The 26,415-nt window shown below is 48.6% G+C and overlaps 1 protein-coding gene across 12 annotated transcripts in view; it reads left to right on the top strand.

Annotated features, from left to right (window-relative positions):
* EHMT1 (euchromatic histone lysine methyltransferase 1) overlaps positions 1 to 26,415 on the top strand; it is a 122,967-nt gene that overhangs the window by 56,955 nt on the left and 39,597 nt on the right. For 10 of the 12 annotated variants that reach the window (XM_036393881.2, XM_036393889.2, XM_036393884.2 and 7 more), the window contains exons 2-8: positions 606 to 693; positions 11,902 to 12,449; positions 15,286 to 15,327; positions 21,646 to 21,823; positions 23,554 to 23,690; positions 24,453 to 24,641; positions 25,284 to 25,364. In XM_036393881.2, the coding sequence (XP_036249774.1) occupies positions 606 to 693; positions 11,902 to 12,449; positions 15,286 to 15,327; positions 21,646 to 21,823; positions 23,554 to 23,690; positions 24,453 to 24,641; positions 25,284 to 25,364 (1,263 nt within the window). The remainder of the gene's footprint in view (positions 1 to 605; positions 694 to 11,901; positions 12,450 to 15,285; positions 15,328 to 21,645; positions 21,824 to 23,553; positions 23,691 to 24,452; positions 24,642 to 25,283; positions 25,365 to 26,415) is intronic. The other 2 variants (XM_036393891.2, XM_036393882.2) reach the window with 1 other exon arrangement.

Consider the following 26,415-nt stretch of genomic DNA (forward strand, 5'->3'; position numbering starts at 1 on the left):
GAAAAAGAAAAATTGCTTTCTATAGAATTAAAAATAGAGCTCATTAACTTTAATAAACATGGATGTTATGAATGAGGAGGTAGCTGTAGCTGACTGATGGTTTGCAATTTTGGATGTTCATTTGAATGAGCTGCAAAAAAACCCAACCAAGGCACCAAAAGCACATGGGCTGGAACTGTTGATAAATGAGGTCGTAGTGAGAAGTCTGATAGATCTGCCTCCCCCACCCTAAGGCTAAAAAGTTTTGGGGGAGTCAGAGTCACCTCCTTGAGATGCCTTTCATGCAGATGGACTCAGCTGGATTCCCAGGCACGTTGCGCTGGGAAAGTCTGTCTGGCTGCATCCAGCCCTGAGCTGGGAGGTGCCAGCCCTGGGCACAGCCTGGAGCCCCTGTGCTCCTGGGGCTGTCAGCCTGGGCCAGCCTTGCCGTGTTTTATCTGTGACCTGTGCCTTGGTGGCAGCTTCCTGGCAGCCTTTATTTTGCAGAGGTTTGGCTGTGCTGTAAACAGGATGTGTCCATGATTGTCTCTTCTTTTGAATGCACCGTGTGTCTGAGCACTGAGCTCAACCCTGATATTTCTGTTTTTTCTTCTCCCCCACCATAGCGAGCAGTGCTGAGTAAGGGAGAGCCAAGGAAAGACGGCTGCATGAAGACTGAGCTGCTGAAAGACATCACCAACAACAAAGAGGAAGGTGAGCACCTGCCCTGGCTGAGGGTCAGAGCTGCCTGGAGAGGTGGGCACGTGATGGGAACAAAACTGGGGGCCTGGAGATGTGCTCAGTGCCCCCAGCAGCTCAGCTGTGCTCCCACAAACACAGGCTCCCTTCTCCTGTGTTTGTTCTCAGCAGGGTTCTTCCACTGGAGATGCAGATTTGCTTTTCTGTCCATCCCTCACTGCTCCCCTGAAGAAGGAGATCTAATTTTCACTTCTGCATTGGTGTGAAGCTCACAGGAGTTACTTTGAACTTCCTGGTTTGAGCTGAACTCTGATCCCTCCCCACCATGACTTTTTCCTCCCTCTAGGAATGTTGACTTTCTGTTTTGCTCTGGGTTTCTCTGTTGCTGCAGAGCAGCTCCAAGGCTGGAGGGGTCAGACACCCCACACCTCGTGGCTCCTGTGGGGGTTCTGCAGCTCTTACTGTGCAAGATGCAGCACAGGTTCAATTGACAAAGTCTTTTCCTGCAGGGTTGTCTGTGAGTTACATGCACACAAATCTAAGGGCTTAATAAATGTGTCAGTGGGATTAGGGAAAAAAACCCACCACCCTTTATCTTTCCCCCACCTCCCTCCTTTCTTTCCATTTTTTATTATTCCTGGACTAGTTACTTCTCATAGCTCTTCAGGGATTTGGTGTATTTTTGTTCTCCTTTCCATAATAGAGCATTATGAAAGCACTGAACTGGCCCCATCCAAATCCCTGCTCTTATCTAGAAGCAAAATTTTGGACTTAATTCAGTTGTGTGTGAGTACAGCATTACTTTTTCTTTCTTTTCTGTCCAGCACAATGTTTTGTCAAGTTGCTCTAGTTAGAAAGTAAAGCTCAGAACAGGCAGAAATACTGAATTCTGTGTCAGGTGCTTGGATATTAACTGGGAGCACAGGAATTCTGCTGCCAGCAGTGGTGGCACAGGGACCTCTGGTCTGGCAGAGCAGAGACAAAGTCTGAGGTGTCAGGAGGTGTTAATGGGAGGTTGTGTTGCTTTGGAGAAACTCAATTTGATCCCTTGCCTTTCTTAGCTCAGGATTATAAAGGTTTTTTTGTGTAGATCTTGGTTGATGTTAAGGTGTCAAGAGTCTGTGGAGGTAAAAAACCAAAAGGAGGATGGGAAGAGACATTTCTGTGCCTCTTGACTGACATTGACTTGGAGCAAATGCTGTGTCAGAAGGAAGCTGAGAGCCCTCCCTGTGCAGGGACAGCCTCGAGGCTTCACAAGGGGCTGAAATTCCAACCACTCCAGTCTCTATTCCCAGGGAGAAGAGGCTCCTGAATGTGAGTTCTTCTGGAATGTTCAGCAGGTGTCCTTGCCTCCCCAGGCACAGCAGGAGTGTCACAGACCGTGGTGTGTGTGTGCTGCTGTGCTGGGACATTGTCCCTGCTGCCCCTGGCTCCCCAGCTGGGATCCTGGGAGGATCAGCACCACCAGAACCTTGGTTCACAGCCCAAAAGCCTGTTAATAACAGTGTTTAGTGCTGGCACAGAATGCACATTTTTGACTGTTGCATGAACATGAGATCGTTCCAGCAGGCTTGCAGGATGGCATGGAATAGTTCCTTTGAGCCCAGTTTCCTGCCTCAGGGATTCAGCTGGGATGTGTGGACTGGAAAAGCACCCTGAAGCCTCAGCTTCCTCTCTTCAGGTTCTCTTGATCAGTCATTTCCCTTTAGTAAGGAGGAGGGTGCTGCTGAGTATCTTTGTCAGTGGCACAGACTGGCTTGGTTTGGGCTGCTCAGGGTGTGTTTGGTGGGAGCCATGGCCTGCAGTGTGTGACTGAACCTGCTCTGGATCATGTTCCCTTTGGGAAAACCCCCTGCCAGGTAACCTGTCAATGTTAAACCTGGCAGCTAAACTTCCAAAACTTGAAGCTGCACATCCAAAGGCTGACTAAAGGTGCTGCTTGGGCTAAAAGCTGACTGTGAATTGCTCTGTTTCCCCTCTTTTCACTCCCTCCTGCCTCAGAAAGGTGAGGATGCTGAGGGCAGGTCAGGACCCTGTTGGAATTGTGTTAGCACATCCCCGAGCTCCACTGCTGCCTCTGAATGGCCTTGCACCAGTTCCACCTCTGGACAAACTTGAGCCCTGCCTGAGCCCAAGGCAAGACAGGAAATTCAGGTAGCTTGAAGCCTTGGCTGATTTTCAGGGGTCTGACCCAAGCAAGGCCTGTAGCTGCAGTGGTGCCTGTGAGCAGTGAAGAACATCATCCTGGTGCAGATCTCCACGAAAATCTCTTGCAGGGAAGGCTCCTGCTCTGCTGGGGCAGTAGCTGAGCTGCCCCAGTTGATAATCACAGAATCACAGACTGCTGTGGGCTGGAAGAGACCTCAAAGCTCACCTCATTCCACCTTGTGCCATGGACCAGGGTGCTCCAAGCCCCATCCAGCCTGGCCCTCGTTGATGTGCTGCTTTGAGGCAGTGGACCTTTCCTGCTGGTCCTCAGCCTTCATTTGGGACATCTCAGCAGCTGGGGGTGGGTTCTTGGTGTTTGGGATGGGGTGGGTGCTCTCAGGGAACATCCTGAGGGTGGGAGGCCCTTGTGTGGGCAGTTGTGGTGCTCTGCTCTCTGTTCCTCAGCAGGGAGGTGTTGCAGAAATGCCCTGTGGTTCCCACCTGGGCTGTGCTCTTCTACCTTCATCCTGATAAAGAGAAATAATTGAGCTCTAAATTTAACATGTGTTTGTAGGAACAAGCTCTTTGCGTGTTCCAGCACTTTCATTTCCAGTTCTTGGGGTGAGTCCCAGCCTGTGGAAGTTGTTCACTGGGCTCAGTGTCCCTGTCTGTGTAAAATTGCTCAACACAGATAGAAAAAAGCTGTGGATGAGGCTGTTCTGTGGTCCTTGGGAAATGCTCCAGTTCAGTTTCCCATGTGGGTGTAAGCTTAGGTCCATACGTCCCTTTGACAGGGTGGGGAAGGGGGCAGGGAGATGGGAGATGAGTGGAAAAAAGCTTTTATTAGGCCATATTGTCTTTAGTCTGACTCAGAGAGAAACTATTAAAAAGTGGTTTCTTTGCAAGGATTGCAAGTGAATCCAGCTCCTCGTGTGCTTCACTCCCAGCTCTGCGTCTCCCTTGACCTTTCAAGGCAAACCACTCCTTTTCTGATTGCCCAAGCCCAGGGGTGGAAAGTTCTAGTAAAGCAGCAGCACAAAGGAGCAGGAATGGGTGTTGGGAATGAAATTCTCCATTTGCTCCAGTGTTTGTGAGCCTTCTCCCAGGCAGCTGCTTTACAAGAGCCACAGTGCTGGGTGAGACCTGCACAGTCACTGCTCTCAGATAAACTTCAGCCTGCTTTGAGACACTGTCAGGGGTTTAAACTCCTGGAGGGGCCTTTTTTTTTTCCTTTTTCTCCCTCTTATTGCAGGTAGGAAGCTGCTGTGAGCACAGGAAGTGCTGTTTCCATTGAGCAACTGCAGCCTTTGCATTCCCAGGTGCAGGGATGGCAGCTTGAAAGGAGGGAAGGACTGATCTGCTCTCCTCAGGTACTTGGCACTGGGATCCCTGCTGAGGCTGCCAGCAGGAGGACAGGCAGAGCAAAGTGATGCTTCAGGATTTTCCATGTTCACCCAGCTGTGCACCAAGGCCTCCCTGGGCTTGGGACCCTTGCTGCAGGCAGGATGTGCCTGGGGCAGCCCTGGAGCAGGAGCTGGGCTGTGACACCAAACCATGGCACAGGGATGAAGGAGTTTCCTGAGGCTGTTAACCTGCTCTGAGTCATTGAACTGTTGAGACAATTTAACTGTTCATGTTCAGACTGTACCCCAGGGGGCCAAGGGAAGGCTGGAGGGCATTTTTGGTGTGGCCAGCAGGTCAGGGGGGTTGATCCTTCCCTTCTACTCAACCACACCTGGAGTTTTTGGTTCAATTCTGGTCTTCACAGCTCAAGTAACACAAGGAGCTGCTGGAGAGGACCAAAGGTGATGAGGGGTCTGGAGCATCTCTCATCTGAGGAGAGACTGCAGGAGCTGGGTCTGGTTAGTCTGGAGCAGAGGGCATCTGATCAGTGCACATAAATATCCCCAAGGGCTGTCAGAGGATGGTGCCAGACTCTGCTCAGTGGTGCCAGTGACAGGACAGGGAGCAATGGCCATAAACTAAAACACAACAAGTTCCACCCCAACATGAGGAAGGGAAAAAGAGCCCTGGATCAGGTGCCTGGGGAGGGTGTGGAGTCTCCCTCTCTGGAGACATTCCAAACCCACCTGGACATGTTCCTGTGTCACCTGTTCCAGGTGACCCTGCCTTGGCAGGGACTTGGCCTGGGTGATCTTCAGAGATCCCTTCCAGCCCTGTGATTGAGTCCCCAGCAGCATCCCCAGCCCACTGGGCAATCCCAGTAACCCAACCTGTGGAACCTCAGTGCTGAGCACTCCCAGCAGAAGTTGATTCCTCCTGTTTTCTGGTTTGCTTTTCCTGTTTTGCATCTTGGTGTGCAGGGTCACAGTGCTCCAGGGAGGAGTGACATCTGAGTCTGGACATACCTGGACACCAATCCATCTCCACAAGGGCTTGGGGGGGAAGAAGAGACCATCAATAACTCACCCCAGAGAGGAACTTGTACCTGAAAACACATTTGTCTGCATTTCTTGGCTTCAAAATGCTCTGCTTTTTGGCTTCAGTCCCAGACTGGTTTGGGTTGGAAGGGACCTTAAAGATGATCCAGTTCCACCCCAGTGCCATGGGCAGAGATGCCATCACTGGCTCAGGTTGCTCAGGTGGCTTCCAGCCTCCATTGGTGGAGGGGGTGCTTCCCTTCCCAATGGATTCAGGGTCTCCAGCTGCCCCCTCTCCCTCATCTGTGTGGTTTCAGCCCCAACATCTTCAGGCTTGGGCTCTTCTCTGCTTGGCAGTTTTCCTTTTTGTTGGAGTTGGAGGAGGAAGAGGGGAGGGAACTGCTGTAAGACAAAGATTAAAAGCAGGTGATTTTCTCACTTTTATCCAGCAGGACAGTTGGGTATTGAATCAAAGGCTGTGGGATCTGTGGTGTTTTAAGGATGGTTAAGGTAGAACATCTGTGAGATGTGAGTGTGTATAAATACAGCTGTATGCACTTCTTAGTCTGCACTTCCAAATCCTGAGCTTTTCCTTTAAGCTTTGTCTTTGCTTAGTTCATTTAAGCTAAGTTCATTTAAGCCTTGTCTTTGATTAAACATTTCTCTTGCAGCAGCTGAAGCCTCTTGGCTGTGCTGAGGGCTCTGGAAATGCATGGAAAATCCCACAGGCAGAGATTTCTCAGCACCAAGATGCTCAGAAAAATGTGTAAAAGTTCCAGATAAGACAGTAGTACATTTGTGTCAGAATATATTTTTGTTTGTTTGTTTCTTTCTTTCTTTATTTTATTTCTTTATTTTATTTATTTTTATCTTATATTTCTGCTCAATAAATAAATAAAGAAATAAAATAAATAAAGAAATAAAATAAATAAAATAAAATAATAATAAATAAATTTCTTTTCTTTTTCACTTTCTTTTCCCTCAGACCTGGTGGCTGCTCTTTGGCCTGGAGTACAAGGGCTCATTTGCATATTTTTCTTATTTTGTTTCACAGAACAGTGAACTCCAAGCTTTAAAAATACATTTAAGCCTTTGTTTTTTTCAGAGGTTTTGTCCAGGTAACACTGAGTTTTGAGTGTCAGCTGGCCTCCCTCAGATGGGAAGTTCCTGTGGGTCCCCACAGAGGTGACTGTGTCCCCTCAGGCTGTGCCCAGCATGGCTGCTGGGGACACTAACACATCTGTTAGACAGCCTCTGCCCACTGATAAGCTTTGGCAGGCTGGGCCCAGCTCTGGCAAGCTCCAGGGCAGGACTGGAGCCAGGTCTGGCTCTGCTGAAAGGGCTGGAAACCCCAGCAGGCAAAGAGGAACCAATGTCTGGGCTGGGAGAGCAGAGGTGGCTTTAATTTTGCCTAATTTGGAGGGTTTTTTTGAAGTTATCATTCTAATTCTGAATTAATCCAGTTCATTTCTGCTAGACATGGTAGCAGGCAGGTCAGACATGGTCCAGGCTGGGGTGAGTTTGTCCTAAGATCACTTTTTAAAGTCAGCCTGTGCTGCTTTTGGGGGCTGTGTGTTGCTTTTTTTGTGGGTTCTCTCTGTTGTTTGCAGCAGTGGCTTAGGGGCCCCCAGTCTGAGATGCCTTTTAGACACCTAAAATTAGATGAGGTGGTCTCACCCTGCCTTAGCTTTTCTCCTTCTTTCATCAGAGTCTGTTTTCTTTGGGAATTCTAATTCCATTTTGAACAGCTGTGAGATTCTGAAATGAAAACTTGAGCCTGACCCTTCTGCCTGAGCCTGGGGAGGGCAGGGAGCTCTGCAGTGCTCTCAGGGAGTTAATTCAGAGCAGGGATTTAAATTTATTATTGGCTGTTCTTTGCCACATGGAGTCACAGGGATAGTGGAATAGCCCAACTTCCTGAGTCTTAAATTCCTTGTGTTACTAAAATGTACCCAGCCCCTAAATAATGTATTTTTATGATGTTTGTGCCAACTTGGTATCAAATTCAAATACATCAGTAAATCTCTTTGGTTTTAAATTACCTGGGTTTTAAATGAATCCAAGCTCAGATGGGCATTCAGGCAGTGTTGGGGTCCATGGGAGAAGCTTTTCCTGCTGCATCTGACATGGGGGATGCCTAAAGGAGCTTTGAAAAAACTGGAATGCTTCTAATTAATAAGGTTACACTTCATGGATGCAGGGTAGAAATTCCCACCTTTTATTTCTTTTTAATTAAAGAAAGGATGGTTGTAGATTAAAGAGCTGTGAGTGAGTTGGAGAGAAAACTGAATGTGGAGAAAACTTTGTTTTGGCCTACTTAGCAGGGATGAATGCTGTAAAGTCACCAAGTTTGAGAGCAATAAAATCTTTGGGTTTATAATTCCTTTGCACTTGCAGCACAGGAGCAGAAAAGCTGCTGATCAGCATTTTCAAGGGGAGAACTCAGTGCCACGAGGTGTATTTGAAATGAGGATTTTAGCAGGTTTTCAGTGAAGCTTTTTTTTTTTGGGGAGTGAAAAAGGGAGGATGAAAAGGTCACGTCAGGAAGAAGTGTTTCTTCAGGTGTCTGGAGCTGTGGAAGGGCTCCTGTGGCCTGTTTGATTCAGTATTGTCACTGGGAGGCTCCTGCTGGCTCTGGTTTGTGCTCCCATCCCTGCCTGTGTCAGAGTTCAGCAAGGCTGGGAAATATTTTGAGTTGTGCCTGTTCAGCAGTGCTGTGCAGGTGCCCTTGGTGAAGCTGGGATGGCAATTCCTGTTTTCCTGTCACCACATCAGGTGTCCTGGTTGGGAAAACCCAGCCATACAAATTGCGAGGCAGCTCTTGACATGAACTGATCCTCCAAGGGCAAATCTTCAGTTTGGGTTTGAGGTGGGGATGATGGGCTGGTGCTGCTTGCAGGAGCCCAGAGCTCAGTGTGTAGGGAACAATGCCATTCCCAACTGCTCATGGCTTTGGTTTGGTGCTGCCAGAAGAGGGAATGGGAGAATGGAGGGGTTTTACCCCAAAGAAAGGGAGGATCCTGCTTGCAGTGTCTCAGGCTGGAGGGAATTGTGGTTTCTCAGTCTCTGCTGTGAAGTTCCACATCTCTGTTTCTTCAAACCTCTGCTCACCCAGGTTTGGAAGGCTGGTGCCACTTCCACAGTCAATCAGATTGCATTTCACAGTAAGGGAAATAAGTGTGTGTGTCTGTGTGTGTGTGTGATTTTAATTCCAGCCTCATGGATTTTTCATAAAGCCTGTGATGCTTTCTGGAGTAATGCAGTTACTTTTTCCCTAGGGCAGTGCTCTAATTCACATTGTTTTGGTTGCTTTCATGGCAGGTAGAGCAATTCTTGCCCTCTGCTTATTCAGTTTATCTCATAGTCAGCCACTGAAGTTACTTGACTGCTCTGGTGGGAGAGCACAGTGTTTAAATCAACAAATCTTGAAGGCTTCATTCAGCCAGGTGCCTAAAGCTGAACTCTAGAAACCTCCAGCTGTGGTTAGAGAGCTTATTTTTTTGTTGCTTTGCATTTTTTTCCTGGCACTGACTTTGCTGCAATAATTGCTTAAATGGCCTTTTAAAGACCCTGAATGCAGAAAGAGAAACAAGAGTTGAAAGAATAAAGGCATAGTTGTGGCTCCCTCTGCCCACAGCTTTTCAAATAGTTAAATAAAACAGTGAAAAAAGGAGCACTTTATCTTCTCCCAGAGTTTTTGCTATCAAAAACAAACCTTGTGCCTCTTTCTGTGCTCAGGGAGGTCTGGGTGGTGTGAGAGGGAGCAGGTGGAGGTGATAACTTTGAATCCTGCTTGGGAACCCTCAGTCACTGCTCCTGCAGGTGAGGTTTGTGTCTCTGTGTGCTCCAGAGAGCCCTGGGGAGCAATTTTTGGATGTTGTGGGGCTCTCTCTGGAGGCTGTGAGCCAGCAGAGCCCACGTGGGAGGCAATCCCAGGCTGGGTTTCCTGGAATGAGGGGGATAGATCTCTTAGTGAAGTTTTTCCTCAGCAGGAAAAATGGCCAGAGCTCATCCCCAGGGCAGAGAGAGCACTCAGGGTTTGGAGAGACTTCCAGATACATCTGCAAAGATGCTGTGTGTCCATCATCTATGGCTTTCAGCTGGAAATCAGGAGCATCAGAGGGACTGTCCCCCTCTTAACTGATGGGCAGTCTGAGGCTGGAGGGGTCAGGTGCTCCAGGAGGCCTTTGAGACACCCCTGGGCAGAGCCTGGTGTGAGTCCAGCACTGACCAGGTGTCCAGCCAGGGGCTGGATTGGATGCTTCACATGTACTGACCAGGCCTAAAAAGGCTTTCAGTTTGCTGGAAATATCTTTAAATCTCAGGTGAGCACCAAAACAGGAAGTTTAGGGAATAATAAGGTTGTTTGAGGTACTGGAATGCATCACTTTTAGAATCTAGAGCTGCCAGTGCTGTTTGGGCTGGAGCTGTACCCAAATCTTTCAGGTCAACACAGTGGGAAGGAGATAGCAAATATCAGGAAAGGTTCTTCCCCCAGAGGTGCTGGCACTGCCCAGGCTCCCCAGGGAATGGGCACGGCCCCGAGGCTGCCAGAGCTCCAGGAGCCTTTGGGCAGCGCTGCCAGGGATGCCCAGGCTGGGGTTGCTGGAGGATCTGTGCAGGGGCTGGGCTGGATTGATGATCCTGGTGGTCCTTTCCAGCTCAGGACATTCTGTGATTCCATGATTAAGATGGACTAAACAAATGCATTAAAAAAGGGTAGAAAAAGTGGGATATATTTTTATTTTCCCAATGGAAATGGAAAGAGAATTTGGGAGGGTTTTGGGAAGAGCTGTTCTGGTGAGCTGAGTGGTGCTGGGTCTCCTCCCTGCTGGCCTTTGCAGGGAGCTGCCTGTGCTTGGAGCTGCTCCATGCACCCTGGACTTGTCATCCCAGGGTCCTGTGGTCCTTCATGAGTTAGCCTGGCACAGGGTTCTTGCCAGCTCAGAAGAGACATTTGTGAGGCAGCTGAGGGAGCTGGGCAGGGGCTCAGCCTGGAGCAAAGGAGGCTCAGGGGGCCCTTGTGGCTCTGCACAGCTCCTGACAGGAGGGCACAGCCAGGGGGGGCCGGGCTGTGCTCCAGGGAACAGGGACAGGAGCAGAGGGAACGGCCTCAGAGGGAGGCTCAGGGTGCCAGGGGAGGCTCAGGGTGGAATTTCTTCATTGGAAGAGGCTGCTCAGGGAGGTTTGGAGTCCCCATCCCTGGAGGTGTCCAAGGAACACCTGGAGGTGGCCCTCAGGGCTCTGGGCTGGGTGATGAGGTGGGGATCAGGCACAGGTTGGACTTGATGGTCTTGGGAGTTTTTCCAGTTTTGATTCTGGGACTCAGAATGTTGTTCAGAATGTTGTTCAGAATGTTGTTCAGAATGTTGTTCAGAATGTTCTTCTCCTTGCCTGTTTGTGCTCTGAGGGCAGTGTGAAATGAAGGGCTGGTACCCAGTGGTCTGGCTGTTCCTCCAGTGTGACTCCAGGCTCTTTGGATCCTGTAGGTGAAAATTGCTTTGATGGGAGCTGGTTTGAACCAATCCCCCCTGCTCTGACAGAGCTCTCCCTGTACTTCTTGTGTTGCTTTTCATAACTGTCTGCTCTCTGGAAGGAAAACAAGCCAAGGAATCCCTAACAGCAGGTTGATGTAATCATTGCTCTGAGTGTGCCAGTGAATTGTTATCACTCCTGGTTGCCTGGGGAGCTGCTGGGTTGTCATGTCAGAAACTTTTTCTGCAAGTGTGTGACATTCCTAGTTGGATTTTTCAGCTTGGATTTGAAATCTTTGGTGGGACAAAGTCATTGATGGAGGAGCAGAGAAATGTTTGAAATGTTTATTTTACGTGGGCATTGTTGTGTGTGAGCTTTGTCAGGCTGCAAAAACCTTGCTGCATTTGAATAATGGAATTATTTTAGTCTAAAAATGCTTTACCACGCTTCACTCCTGTGTTTACTCCTGCTGTTACCTCTGAAATGACACCATGAATCCTGGTCCTGTTGTGCTTTGTTGTGCTGAAAGAGCCAATTCCCACTGAAGAACATTCCCAGGAGAGCTGGGCTAGCCAGGGAGTTATTCCTTGTGATGTTCCCTGTAGCAGCAGAGCCCTGATGGGATCTACATTTGGGGATGACATTTGGCTGCTGGGCTGTGTGTGGCCCATAAAAGCTCTCTGGGACAGCTCTTCCAGCAAAGCTTTTCCACATCAGACTGGCTTTGGGAAGGGCTTTGCCAGAGATCCGGATGCAAGATGGGGCAGAGTTTTGTTTGCCAGGTGAGGTGTTGACATATGGTGCAATAAATGCAGTTATTGGAAGAGCCAGAGATAATATTTACCTTGAAAAATCCATTGTTGGGAATAAATGGCCACATCTGCAGCTGAGGCAAGTGGGAGTAAGTGCACTGCTGTCACCTGGGCCACCCACCCCAAATGTCACCGTGTGAGGAGCCAGGAGGGCTGGGCAGGTGGGTGAGGGAGCAGCCTGGCACTCAGTGCTGTGCTTTAACTGATGTGGTGGTGGTTGATCCATGGTTGGATATCTTGGAGGTCTTTCCCAACCCTAAATATTCTGGGATTCTGTGATTTACATCAGGCTGGACAGGACAGGGTGGCTCTTCCACTGTGAGCAGCTGTGCTTGGAGTACAGCTTGGGAGTTTCAACCAGCACCACTTGTGACCCTTTTCTCCTCTCTTCCTCCCTCTCCCTCCAGGGTTTAATGCCATGGCTGCAGATGAAAGCGCTACAGAAAAGCAAGTGGGGGAACCAAAAATGGCAGTAGATGGTGAAACCAACGGTTCCTGTGAGCACAGCGAGGGTGGGGGCCACCCAAACCCAGCGAAAAACACTCAGGACAACACGAAAGTGAGCCAGCAGGACTCTTCTACTAAATTAAATAGGATAGCAGAAAATGGCATTTCGGACAGCGAGCCTGGGAAGCAAAACCATCTGAAAGCAAATGACTTCACACAGACTTCTGTCACAGGGAGCAATGGATATATCCTAACCAAGCAGATGGCACAGGAGCAGCCTCTAAGGACTACCAGCTTTGCTTCTCTCACTGGCCATGCTGCAAAAACCCTGCCTGGAGGAGCAGGCAAAGGCAGGACTGTGGGGTCCTTTGCCCAGCTCCAAGCCACGATGCCAAGCAAGCTCGGGGAGGGCAGCAAGGACACGGATGCTAAAAAAGGCCCTGCTGCTAATGCTGAAGTCAAGGTGCACAGAGCACGGAAGACAATGCCTAAACCCACCCCCAGCCTGGTAATGTACCTGCCCAGCACAGAGCTGCTGCTCCTGCTGCTGCTGCTGCTGCTGCTGGGCTTGCTCTTGGCTTTCTCTGGGGTCTGGGGGGTACCTGGCTGCATGGCAACATGTGGTGTTCAGAGCTTGCCTGCTGAGTAGATTGGTGGTTTTATTATTTTTGGTTTATTTTTATTTTTATTTTTATTTTTATTTTTATTTTTATTTTTAATTTTTATAAAGATATTTTACCTATATTTTTATATAGATATATAAATATATATTTATATAGATATTTTTATTTCTATTTTTAATTTCTATATTTTATAAAATAAAAATATAATATATTGAATATGTATAATTTTATATAATAGATAAAAATATTTTATATTTATATAAATGAATATATTTTATTTATTTATATATTTTTATATATAAATCTATATTTATATTGATATTTTATCTATATTTTTATATAGATTTTTTATATCTATATCTATATTTATTTATTTATTTATTTAGTTAGTTATTTTTATTTTATTTTTTCTCTTCCACCAGACATAAATGTTAAAGTAGTTGGTCACATGGCTACCACCAGCTCCCATCCCCAATGCATTTCTAAATATATAATTGATCAATTGCCTTCTCCAACAGATCTGTGTGAGACACTAAATGGCCTTTCTCTCATGGCTCTATTGCTTATCAGCCTCTGTTGACATCCAGAGCTGCTTGTGAAACCAATTAGATTTTTTCTGAGGTCAACCCAAAGGAAATTAAGCATAGAATGTAAACTTGAGGCTCCTCCCAAGCTCAGAAGCTGTCAAGGAGCTGATCTGTGAGGCAGCTTGATTGCTTTGCTGTAGGAATCATTATAGGGCTAAACCAGATGATGTTTTCTCTCCATGTCATTGGGAAGTGTTCTCTCCAGAATCCTTAGGGGTGGATTTACCATCACTTAATAAAGCAGAGCCCTGCTTTTTTTTGGAGGCATAAGGAAATGTCATTTGGTGCATTCATGTCATTGTGGGGAGGACAGAAATGGGCCTCTCTTTGTCGTGGTTATTGACAAGTTTGGTTACTTTTTTTGGTTCCTTGCCAGAAGTAGGGAATAGATCCTGCAACAGGCAGAGCTCCACTATAAGCAATTGGTTTTCATCCCTGTGATGCTTTATATGACTACAGTGAGCTGGGTCCTCTCACTGTGCTGTGTCTGAGGGTGGAGGGAGTCAAGGGAAGGCTGAGCCTTGGGATCACTCCCAGACATGCATGGAAGCTGCTGCAGCCTTGTCAAGGTGCAATGCATTGGTGCTGTGATCCTGCAGATCCACAGGGCCCTCAGATGTCCCCTCATCTCAGCACAGCAATGTGAGGTGTGAAAGGCCCAAAGCTGGGACTCTCTGTGGTCTAGAGGAAGGAAAGAGAGAGAAAAAAGAGAAAAGAGAGGGTGGCACCTTGAGAGCCCCAGCTGGGGGAAGGTGCCGTGGCTGTGGCACCACCTGTGCCTCTGGGAGCAGCTGGGAGTCCAAAGGGCACAGCAGGATCACAAACCTGTGGGCACCAGGCTCAGGAGAGGGGCAGAAGCCACAGCTGCCTGCCAGCATTTCCAGCCAGCCCCCCTGAGCCCTCATTTCCCTCTGCCTTGCCCTGGCTGTGCTTGAGTTCTCTGCTCTCACCCTGCCTGGGTTTCCTGGCTTGCACAGGGCAGCCCAGCTGCCATCCAGCTCCCATCTGGGTGTCTCCTACCCAGGGAAGGCTTTGCAGCCTCCAGCCCCCAATTCTGCACTGGAATTAGGCTGGGCAAACCCCCAGACCCTGGTGGAATTTATCAGAGAGGGATCCCATGGGGCTGAGCAATTGAAAGAGGCAATTCCCTCCTAAAGGTGACTGCTGGGTTGGGAGGGTTGTTTCCCTCATTCATATTTTATGATACATCAGAAGAATATTTACATTCAACCCCTTGGGCTTCAAGGTTTGTGTCTGGGAAGTGGGGTGTGGTGTTTGGGAGCTCTGGGAGTGCTGGGACACTGGGATGGAGCTGCTGGTCCTTCTTTGCTCACAGGACAAAAACAGCTTCACAAAACCAAAGCCTGCACTTGTTGGGCTGCTCTAGAAAGTACATAGCCTGTCCTCAGCTCCTCTGGGCATTTGCCTTGGGCTTAAAATAGGGAGAGAAGCAACATTCCCAGGAAGGGTGGTGAGAAGAGGCTGTTCCCATGTTCTCTGATCAAGCCTCTGCAGCTGAATGGGAACCCAAGATCTGATCTCAGTTCTGCAAGACAATAAAACATCTGTGTGTTCAGCCTTCCTGATAATTACTACCTCATTTTTCCCCATTGTCTCTGGGATTTACATGCTATTTTCTTTGGAGCAGCAGAGTCCTTGCTAGCTGTCATTTTTCTGTCCCAATTATTTCTTTGTTGAGCTGCTTAGAGGAGGCTCCTCAGCTCAGGAGCTTTTCCTGTACCAACCTTCACACCTTGTCCCCTTCAAAACCTCTGTGAAATCAGGTGCTGTATCCCAGGAAATAAATTGTGGAAATCACCCAGGAACTGATATTACAGACCACAGTAGTTTGCTTGGTTAGTATTTTTAGGGCATTGTTGTTTTCTTGGTGAAACTGTTCTTGCAGAACTGTTCTGCCTGGGAGGAGGAGGGGAGGAAGGTGTTTTGCTGCCTGCAAAGTGTGAACATTTGTTCCCCCTGGCTCCTGCAGAAACCCACTGGGGCCAAGAAATTGTTTTGTGTAATCCAATAGGTGTCAGGGGACCTTGGTAACCTTTTCCTGCACATGTGAATTGGTCTCTGAAAGGAAGAAGAGAATTTTCTCACCAGTTTAACCAGCTTTTTCTCTGTTTAGGAGTTGCTTCCTGAATTGGGATCGAAGCTGAATCTGAAACAGGTGACAATTTTAATTGATGTTGTTGCATGTTAAGGTGGTTTTTGAGCAGAGAGCATCATTTCTGCTCCCCTTCTGAACAGAGCAGTAACACAAGCACTGCCCTTTTGGAAGAATCTTTCACTGCTAATGCATTTTACAGCCCTGTTAAGAACCCCAAAGTTTGCAGGGCCAGGCAGCAGACTGAAAGGCAAGTGTGTGTCTGTCTGTGTGTGTGCTGTGCTTGGAGAAGGCTCCTTCTGCTTGGGAATCAGCTGCTGAGCTGAACTTCAGTAAAACATAAGGGATAAGGGATGAGAAAGGTGGTGAGAGCATCCCAGAGTTACCTTGGAGACAGGAGGAGCAGATGGATGAATTGGGAACCCCAAGTTGTGTCTCCTTTCCTTGGTGACCACAAGGCTGGAGTTTGGGGTGTGTGTCTCTGGTGGGTTTTTTTATGCTGTGCAGAGGACTGGGTCAGGAAATAGTGCAAAAATCCTTTAAATGAGTGTTTTGGCCTGATTCACAGTGTGTCTCCAAAATGCCAGGTGCCAGTTTAACTGGGGGAGAGGAGACAGTGTGGGCAGGGAGGAAGAGCTTGGAGCAGGAGATGCTTTGCTTATGTAGGTCTTTCTACCAATATTCATCAAACTATTCCCTTAAGTAGCATTGCCATTAAATACCTGATCCCAGAGCTTTTAAACTGCCTCCTTTGTGGTGCTGCTGTGCTGGCCTGGGCTGGGGCTGCTCTGCAGGAGCCTCTGGCCTGGAGAACACCCTGTGGCCATCTCTTGGGGCAGGCAGGTGGCAGCCAGGGGATTGCAGGGGTCTGGGGTTGCTCAGCAAGCCCTGGCCCTCCCATGTGCAGGAAACATAAAGCAAAAGGGCAGGGCCTAATGGGGGTAGTGATAATGGGGATATTGTGTCCTTGGGGAGGACTCAGAAGGTCCATCCAGGACCCTCTCCAGAGGGGTGTCCAGGTGTGCTCCATGGGACTGACAGAGTGAAGTCAGTGTGTGTGAGCTTGGGCAGAGTTAAATATGGAATCACAGAATGTCCTGAGCAGGAAGGGACCCCAAGGATCCCCAAGCCCAGCCCCTGTCCCTGCCCAGCCCCCCCAGCAGCCCCAGCCTGGGCATCCCTGGCAGCGCTGCCCAAAGGCTCCTGGAGCTCTGGCAGCCTCGGGGCCGTGCCCATTCCCTGGGCAGCCTGGGCAGTGCCAGCACCCTCTGGGGGAAGAACCTTGCCCTGAGCTCAGCCTGAGCTGCCCTGGCCCAGCCCCAGCCGTGCCCTGGCTCCTGTCCCTGGCCCAGAGCAGAGATGGGAGCTGCCCCTCGGGAGGAGCTGCAGCCCCGGGGAGCTCTGCCCTCACTCTGCTCAGCTGAACAACCCCAGAGCCCTGAGCTGCCCCTCACAGCCCCTGCAGACCCTTCCCTGATAGGAAACCTCCTTCAGGAGTGACACTGCTGCCATTGGGCTCCTTAAACAGAGGGGTTGCTGCAGAGGGAAGTGAGAGTGAGGCTGTTGTGCAGAACTTTAACCTGATATTTAACTGCTGCTGCTGGCTGGAGGTGCTGCCCCAGCTCTGACCACAGCCCACAGAAATAACGGCCCTGGCCCCAGCAGAGGGGTTTGGTAGGGTCAGGAGCCCTGGTGGCACAGCTGCCCTGGGCTCCTCCCCTCTTTCGTTCTGACTGATGCGTGACACTCCCTTGGCCTGGGGCAGTTTGGTGCAGGAGGGGACAGGGATGAGATCCACACCCCTGAGTGCTCTGCTTCAGAAACACCTCGAGTGCAGGTTTGAGGCCATCTTCACTTCAGCTCAGTCTGCCTAAATCATGTTTTCATGTAGGAATGTGACTGCATTCAGATCAGTGCAATTGTAATCAAGTCACCATGGAATCCCCCCTCTAATGGGCACATATTAATCAGCAGGTCATTAATCTGATCTAGACTAAGAGCAAAGCCTTGCAGGCTTGTTGCTCCAAGGTGAGGTTTGATCAGGCTGCTGAAATTCAGCAGTGAAAAGCACAATCCTGCAGCAGCAGAGAAAAGGCAGAGCAGCACCACCTACAGCTCCTACAGGCACTATCATCTGCTTGTGATCAATTTTTTATAGCAGACTGATATTTCTTGCTTAACCACCACTCACCAGTTGTTAGAGGCAGATCCCCCTGGGAGCTGCTGCTTTGTGCTCTTCAAAGGCAGTGCCTTGGTAAAATCTCCTGACCCTGTTCCTGATGGATGGGGAGGCAGAGCTGCTCCCTGGCAGCTGCCCTGTGGCAGGGCTGCCCAGCTCACTCCTCCTGCCCTGTTGGCTCTGGTTTGTGTGCTGGAAATGAGAGTCCTGCAAAGCACAGAGCTAAGGGAGCCCATCATCTCAGCCTGAGGTGGTTTCAGGCATCAAGAGCCCTTCTGCAGTGCTTAGAGCTGCCCTGCTCCCAGGTAGGACCTGTGCCTGTGTCCTTCCACCAACACTCTGGTTCTTCTCCCATCTTGCTGGTTTTAGTGATGGGAAGACCCTTTAAATGCTGGGCAGTGGGAAAAATGTCCTGTGGAGTTTATAGAGCCAACATGAGGGTCCATTGCTGAGGTTGGTTTGTTCTGTAGTTTTGCTTTCAGTGAAGAGAACAACTGAGGATATTCTGTCTTTTGCCATTTTAATAACTTCCCCCTGCTGCTGTCGGGGACTTCTGTGCCAATAATAGAAATGTGGGTGATCCCATTAAAATGTAGACAGCACTTGAGTTTCATTTTTGTAAACACATCAAATATCCTGTTCTTGCCCCAATCTAAGCAGTTTTCTTGGCTGTATTTCTCACAGTGAGGTTAGACATAGTGGTGGTCCCATTTTTGCTGTTTTCTGGGCACAACCACTGCTAGAAATGTTGGAATATCTGCCCACCTTCTTCACTATTCCCTACACAAAGTTGTGACTTTCCAGTCCTTTGCATAGGATGAGCTGGTACCACATGAGAGGCTGCAAGAAATGAAGATGTTGGTGTTGCAGTTTCTTTTTCTGTCCCATTTATGGCCCTTTCTTGGCTTCCAGTACCTCCCAACATGTGAGCACAGGGAGCTCAAACTGCATCCTGGAGTTTCCTTTGCATGGCATTCTGCTCTCAGTGCCTCTCTCAAGCTGTGGGTGAAACCTGTTTAATAAGAATAGCAAAGATGTGACTGTTTTATGTAGCTGAGAACCAGGAAAGGTGGTGAGAAAACTGACTTAAAAATTTGTGCTGATCCTTTTTATTACAATCCTTAGATGTAATATTTTTATAAACACAAGAAACCTCTTCACTCCTTTCTGGGAATTCTTCATTTTTTTTACCATTGCTGCATATGCCTCCAAGTAAATCTTTAAGTATCTTCAAGTATCTCTCTTCCATGAGACTTAATTTGAGTTAAAAAAAACTTTTTAGCAGAATTGCCATGAAAAAGTCACATTTAGCAGTTGTCATGCAGCCTGTTGAAGATTTTGTATTTATTTCTGTGTTGTAATTACAGAGGCAGAGAAAAACCCCAAGCTAATAACATAATACTTTTAAATTTAAAAATTGGATTGTATTCTTCCAAGCAGGCTGGCATGGCCTGAGTGTGAATTCCTGGTGTTTGGGAGTAACAGCACCTTTTGTTAGAGACCAGTTGCAAAAACCTGCACTTAAAGGACACAAAATGCAGCCCTTGTTCACACTTGTGTCAGATCTGCCTGTCCCAAGCTCATTTTTCTGATTTTAAGTTATAAATGGAAAGCATTGGATATATCAGGGGACTTGGGAATTCTCAGAATAATTGTGTAGCCAAGAGTTACTGTTAACCTTTAGATCTATAAACTCAGGACTTTTGAGAGGTATAAATAGTATTGTTGAGACTATTCCTGGCATCCTGTGCCCTGCACTCCTGACGTGCATTTTTTAAGGGGTAGAACAACTGGGAGCAGACTCAGGAGTGATCCAGAAAATGATTCTATGGCAAATTAATTTGCTGATTTTATTACAATTATTGAAGAGAAAGTTTAAAAAGAAAAAAAAAAAAAAGAAGTTGGTCATACTCCATAAGTGTCTCCTGGGAGTGAGAGGTTCTGATGAGACAGGGCTTTTTAATTTAGTTGCAAAAACATAATGCATTTAATTATTTGACAGTGAGAGCAATTAAGCATTGGAACAACATATCAAAGGCTGTGGTGGATTTGTCATCTTTGAAATCCTTAATCCAAGACTTGCTGGCCTTTTAGAAAAGCTGTGGCAATTGAGCCATAAGTTATGGGCTTGATGCAGGAATCATTGGCACTTTGATGGCCTTTTGCTGTGGGTCATTTCTGATTATCATTAGGGCTTTGCTGGGCCTGCCTCTGCCAGCACCACACACGTGGCACAGCCTAATTAGGGGACTCAGCCTCTTCCCTGTTTGTTCCCAAGGTCACATTGCTGGAGAGCAGTGGCTGGGGCTGCCTGCCTGAACCTGAGTGCTTTTATTGCTTCCTGCTTTTTATTCCAGCCTTGCTTCTGCCTGCATTCCTCTTTCTGCTTGGGTTTTTCAGCTCTTGCTTCAAAAGTTCTGTAAAGAAGAGTTCTCTGCAAGTGGGGCAGCACTTAAACCTTACACTCATGGAATGGTTTGGGCTGGAAAGGATCTTAAAGCCCATCCAGTGCCAGCCCTGCCATGGCAGGGACACCTCCCTCTGTCCCAGGTGCTCCCAGCCCTGCCCAGCCTGGCCTTGGGCATTGCCAGGGATCCAGGGGCAGCCCCAGCTGCTCTGGGCACCTGTGCCAGGGCCTGCCCACCCTGCCAGGGAACAATTCCTAATTCCAATATCCCATCTAACCCTGCTCTTTTTCAGTGTGAAGCCATTCCCTTGTCCTGGCACTCTGTGCCCTTGTGAGGAGTCTCTCTCTTTCTTGTAGCTCCTTCAGGTACTGGAAGGCCACAATGGGGTCTCCTCAGAGCCTTTTCTTTTCCAGGCTGAGCAATCCCAATTCTCCCAGTTTTTCCTCGTGTTCTGCTCCTTTTTCTCTTGTTTTGCTGGAGCAGCTCTGCCAGACCTGCTGGATGCAGTGGGATAAATCAGAGGGCAAATCCAGTGTAAAATGGCCCAGCAGAGGCAGCTGCCACCCCAATGTCTGCTGACCCTCTGGCAGAGAAGGACCAGCAGGGACTTTGTTTCCTGTTCCTCCATGTGTTTCCTTGTCTCACCAGGTACCTCCTTGCTGGGCTGGGACAGGAAAATGTTTCAGTGAGCTGGACTGAGGGGTCTTGCCCTGACCTTGGCTTCCCTTTGCCACACTTGACACAAAAGGCACAGGAATTAAAGCACCAAAGCACCAAGCCATGGCTGTTTAAAGAATAAACACAGATGCAAAAAGGAAACACAAACACAGTCTGGATCTCTCTGTCTGAGGCTTTTAGGGTACATAAAATGGAATTAGACACACAGGAAGGGGATTGTTTCCTAAATTAGAGGAGGAAAACACTGAAGTAACATCAAAAGCTGAGAAATGGCACTCAGGGACATGGCTGAGTGGTGGACTTGGCACTGCTGGGTTTGTGGTTGGACTTGGTGACCTTAAAGGTCTTGTCCAACCTAAATGATTCTCTGTGGAGCTGTAGGAACCCTTCTTTCATGACCAGAGGTGCAGGATTTGACTTTGTCTTGGGTACAAGCTCACACAGAGCACGTGTGAGTGGCTGTGGTGCCTGGGAGGAGCTGCAGGAATGACTACAAAATCCCTTTGGTTTGCAGCAGGAGCCTGGAGCCTGCCTGGGGCCTGGAACAGCAGCAGCTGGAGTGGGAACAGGGGGTTAAGGGAAGCTTGGACAGCTCTCTGTGGATGCCCCTCAGTGTCACAAATGCTGCTTTGGCTGTGGTTGGTGTGTGCTGGGCTAGAGGGGGAGCCTTTGCTGAGGCTCAGTGCTGCCAAGTGCTGTCCAAAAGGAAAATCCATTTCCTTGGCTGCCTGCTCCTCTAGACCAGCTCTGCAGGAGTGTTGCTGGGCATGGTTGGTGTGACAGGCAATAAGTGCTGGGGTTGAGTTGGTTCCTCTCCTCCAGAGGCACCCAGAGCTGTGTGAACAGAGCCTGCTCCTTGTCATTCCCTCTGTCATTACCTGTCACCTGCACAGCCTTCAGCCCTGGGGAGCCCCTCAGCCAGGCTGGCAGTGTTTGGGCAAAGCCCCCTGGTCTGTGTGCTCCTGCTGGGAATGTGCTCCTGCTGGGAATGTGCTCCTCCTGCCTTCAGATGAAAGAGATTTTGGTCGAGAGAAAGGAATTCCAATTAATTTCCGAATTTTTTTTTAATTACTTCTTCAATACAAAAACTCAATTTAACTGCCTTTTGTTTTCCAGCATGCAAGTAAAGACCCCAAAGATGGGAGAGACAGCAGAGATCAGAAGGAATCCAAGGAGAAGGAGTTTGAGAACATGCTGGACTTTGTGAAGCCGTTGGCGCTGCCCTCTCTCCCGGGCCTTCACCAGTCACTACCTCAGAACCAGAGCTATGTGGCCACCACCAAGTCACAGACAGGTAAAAAGGGAAGGGCTGGAATCTTGGAGTCCTGAGCAACTCCCAGCTCCCAAACCTGTCTGTGGGGCTGAGAGGGACATGAGGAGGTTAAAAGTCTGCTCGTACCTTTTTGCCACTCAGTCTCCTCCAGGGTTCCCTTCCTTTTTTTCTACTAAAAGCTTTTCTTAGAGGAAAAGCTTTGATCCTTTTTTCCTCTGGGATGTTCTGAGAGGTTTCTATCAGTTCTGTAGGGCTTTGAATATCTCCACAGCTGCTTACCAAGAATTACAGCCTTATAAATAAAATTAATTGGGTTCACAGAATTTTTTAGCGGTCTCTTCATAAATTTTGGTGAAATTTCATTACCGTGGAAGATGAAGAAATGCTTCCAAGGAACAGGCTGTGCAATTGCAAACAATAACAGTGGTGCTGAAGCTGGCAGTTCCTAAAAGAGCCTGCACCAAGCATCCTTGTGCTGTGCACTCACCTAAGTCAGCAGCAGGCAGGGAGCTGCGATGTCTGGTTTGATTAGAAGGCCAAGAGGGAGACTTAACAAATTAAGACCCAATCAAAGGAGTGAAAGGAATCAAACAGACTTCCATAGTAGGTGTGAAATGAGATTAAATGGCAAACAGCTCTTTATGTAAGGTGCCTTTTCCCCGTGTGTTCTTCAGTTACTGTCAGATTGCTTCCATTGTCAGTCGGTATTGTTGGCCTTGCAGTCTCAATTTGAGCAATTGGATTCCATTCAGCCTCCTACAACACCAGCAGCACTGCCAAACGCAGGATAATTGAAGGGTTTGGTGCTGTGTGTGCTGATGGAGGGGCCAGAAGGAGTGTGCAGAGGGCACTCAGAGCTTGGGCAGCCCTGGCAGGAAGCTGTCTGTGTGTCTGCACATCCGTGTGTCATCTTCTGCTTCACTTGTAAATAAATCTGTTGCACTGGGAAGTGCCCACAGGTGTGATTTCATGGAATCACAGAAGGTTTGGGTTGGAAGGGACCTCGAAGCCCATCCAGTGCTACCCCTGCCATGTCAGGGACACCTCCCACTGTCCCGGGCTGCTCCCAGCCCTGTCCAGCCAGTAGCCCACAACATGTGAGCACAGGGAGCTCAAACTGCATCCTGGAGTTTCCTTTGCATGGCATTCTGCTCTCAGTGCCTCTCTCAAACTGTGGGTGAAACCTGTTTAATAAGAATAGCAAAGATGTGACTGTTTTATGTAGCTGAGAACCAGGAAAGGTGGTGAGAAAACTGACTTAAAAATTTGTGCTGATCCTTTTTATTACAATCCTTAGATGTAATATTTTTATACACATGAGAGATCTTTTCACCCCTTTCTGGGAATTCTTGTTTTTTTACCATTGCTGCATATGCCTCTAAATAAATCCTTACTTCATGAGATTTAATTTGATTTAAAAAAAAACTTTTAGCAGAATTGCCATGAAGAACTCACATTTAGCAGTTGTTTTGAAGCCTGTTGAAGATTTTAAATTTATTTCTGGCCTTGGGCACTGCCAGGGATCCAGGGGCAGCCACAGCTGCTCTGGGCACCCTGTGCCAGGGCCTGCCAGGGAACAATTCCCAATTCCCAATATCCCATCCAATCCTGCCCTCTGGCAGTGGGAGCCATTCCTGTGTCCTGTCCCTCCAGCCCTTTGTCCAAAGTCCCTCTGCAGTGCAGCCCCTGCTCTCTGTCCCTTCTTTTCATTCCTGAGCAAACTTTGTGTTCCTCCTGCTCCTCTCTTGCAGCTGCTGCAGTATCTCGGAAGAAAAAACGGAGAATGGGAACCTATAGCCTGGTTCCCAAGAAAAAGACCAAAGTGTTAAAACAGAGAACAATGATAGAGATGTTCAAGAGCATAACTCATTCCTCTGTGGGTGCCAAGGTAAGGGCAGCACTGAGCCCACTGCACGTGTTTGTTGTCACTTACATCTCCCTTTTTTGGGACACCAAACTCATGTGGAGGTGCAGGGATGTCCTGGCTTGTTGGGATCAAGATCTTCCCTTCTGAGTCTCCTCTTCCCTCTGGCAGCAGCTTCCTGCCCAGAGCAGCCTTGCTGCTTTGGGAATGACTGTTCCAGAGGGGCTGTTCAGGTACCAGCTGCTAAACAAACCTTTTCCAATGAATGTTCCCCTTCTGTCCTGTGAATCCTGGGCAACTGGAGAGATTTCAGGCATGCCCCTTTTTGTTTTGATCCTCAAGATCTCATATTGCTGCCTGAGGCTGTACAGAAAAACACTTGGTTACTTATAAAAGTTTAGACATGGACTCACTCCTGATGAAATTCTGCTTTTGCTGTGACCTGTGCCCTGAAGTTTTGGGCTTAGAATTCAAGGAGAACAGTGCTGGATTTCAAGGAGTGATATGAAAATCCCAATGTGATGTAACTTCCTTTTCCATTCCCTAGAAACCTTCCTGCATCCCTCCATGCTGGAATGGGCTTCTCCTCCCCTAACCATGTGAGTCTGCAATGACTCCTCGTGGTCCCCAGGTCCAACAGGCTGAGGTGACAATGGCAGGAGCTCTGCAGGGACACAGAGCCAGCTTTAGAGCTCCAAGCACAGAGGAGAATCTGGGATGGATGCAGCTGCTCTGTCCCAGGAATTGATGATGTCTTTGTGTCTCGTGTGCTTGGGTGACTTCCAGAGTGACAAGGAGCTGGGGGATGGCAGCCCCCACGTGAACGGGGAAAGCATAGATGTGGACTCTGAGGAGGAGGACTCGGATGATTTGGAAGAGGAAGATGATCATGGAGCAGATCAGGCAGCCATGTTCCCTGGGGATGACAACAGGACCTCCAAGGACAGCGCGTCCGACGCAGACAACGCCAGGAAGGTGATTCCTGTGCCCTGAGTGGGGCTGAGGAGCATGGGGGGGTAGCAGGGACAGGAGGGGCATGGATTGAAGCAATTTCTAGGGTTTTTTTCACCTGCAAGATGACAGAAGGATCAGCAATGGTAGAGAGGCCCTTTGTCACCATTTCCCATTGCACCTGTGAGGGTCTCCCCACCTCCCTCCAGTTCCAGCCCTACACAGTTCTGGGATCCACTCTGCAGAACCCCCACCATGTGTAGTTCTGGGATCCCGTGAACCAATAGGAGACATCTTCCCAATCTTGCTTGGGAAAGCACTAAAATAATCTAATTGCTTTTTTCCCCCCAAATTTTGATACACAGTACAGACATGAGGCTGGTTTGGGATTATCAAAGAAGTTGAAATTTAGTTGGAAGATTTTATTCTGGAGTGGAATTTCTTTTTTCTCTCTCTCTCTATCATCCCCATGGATGTTCCATGATGTGGTTGGAGCTCACTGGGCTCGGTGCATGTGCAGGTTGGGCTGGGGTGCTCTGGTGTGTGTGGGCACAGCAGGATGGTGGGGGATGCTCTGCTGGGATCACCAGGGGTGTGGGGGATGCTCTGTGTTGGGAGACCCGACCTGACTGACCCATTCTGTTCCTGGGCAAATGGTGGCTGCAGATCGATGATGGCGAGTCTGAGGAAGAGCAAGAGTCTGTAGAATCAGGGGAGGAGGAGGAGGATGGAGACGAGTCTGACTTGGTAAGCTGGGCTGCTAAATGTGTTTTTCAGCCCGTGGCCTGTTGATAATAATTTTTCCCCTTTGCACTGCTGCCAGAAAGAGAGAGAGCAAAGCCAAAGCGGTGCAGTTTCAAGTCTCCTTGACAAAACTCATTCTCTGAAACCACCCACACACAGAGTATTGTTTTCCACAAGGTGCTTAACCCTGATCCGTGGCACAATTAATTACATTCTGATGCTAACTAATGCGCTTTTGTTGTTTTCAATGAGGTGTTGACTGCTTTTAATCATTTGAATGTTAGCAGAGGTGTTTAAGGGTGCCTGAGTTCCTCAGATGCACACTTGGCACCTGGTAGGAGCCAGCAAAGCTTTCTCACCAACCCCAGCTTCTGCTGGGGTGAGGTTGTTCCCAGATCCACTGGCCCAGCCCACAGCCTAAATTCACTGTTCCTGGTGAGCAGCTCTTACCAGGGGACAAACAGCACTCAGACAGACAGACAGACAGACAGACACTCTCCCTGGGACCTTGGTCGTACAGCACCAGGTCAGGACTTTCAGCAGCTGCTGGGGATTTCTACTTTTTATTTTTAGACGGTTGGTGAAGAGAACCTGGTGATGTTTGAATTTAGATTGTTCGTTGAATGTCTCTGCCTGCCTCCTTCCCCTTTCCTTGAAAACTGTCCTTCCACAGCCTCTCAGGCTGAGGAGCCAACATTTCAGACACCCAACTCTTCAGAAAGAGTTGAGAAAATTCTTGATGTGTTGAGCTGAAGGTAGAATCATGCTCACAAAACACATCAAGGGAATCCCTGAAGCTCTTCAGGCTCCTCATGTTGTGACCCTGCAGCAGCCCAGGAGGAGCAGGGGCTGGCTGGGCAGCCTGGCTCTGTTTTGGGTGGCTCAGGCCAGTTTGTTGTCCAGGGCTTGGGCTGGGACTCACACCCAAACTCCCAGGTGGGATCTCCAGCTCCTGGATAGAGGTTGGAGCTCTGCTGAGTCACTGAGCTCCCAGACAGGACTGGCTCACACACAAACCTCTCTCCCACGAGCAGAGTGATGCAGTTGGGGTAAA

The sequence above is a fragment of the Molothrus ater genome, chromosome 20, assembly GCF_012460135.2.
Source record: "Molothrus ater isolate BHLD 08-10-18 breed brown headed cowbird chromosome 20, BPBGC_Mater_1.1, whole genome shotgun sequence".
Classification (NCBI taxonomy): Eukaryota; Metazoa; Chordata; class Aves; order Passeriformes; family Icteridae; genus Molothrus; species Molothrus ater.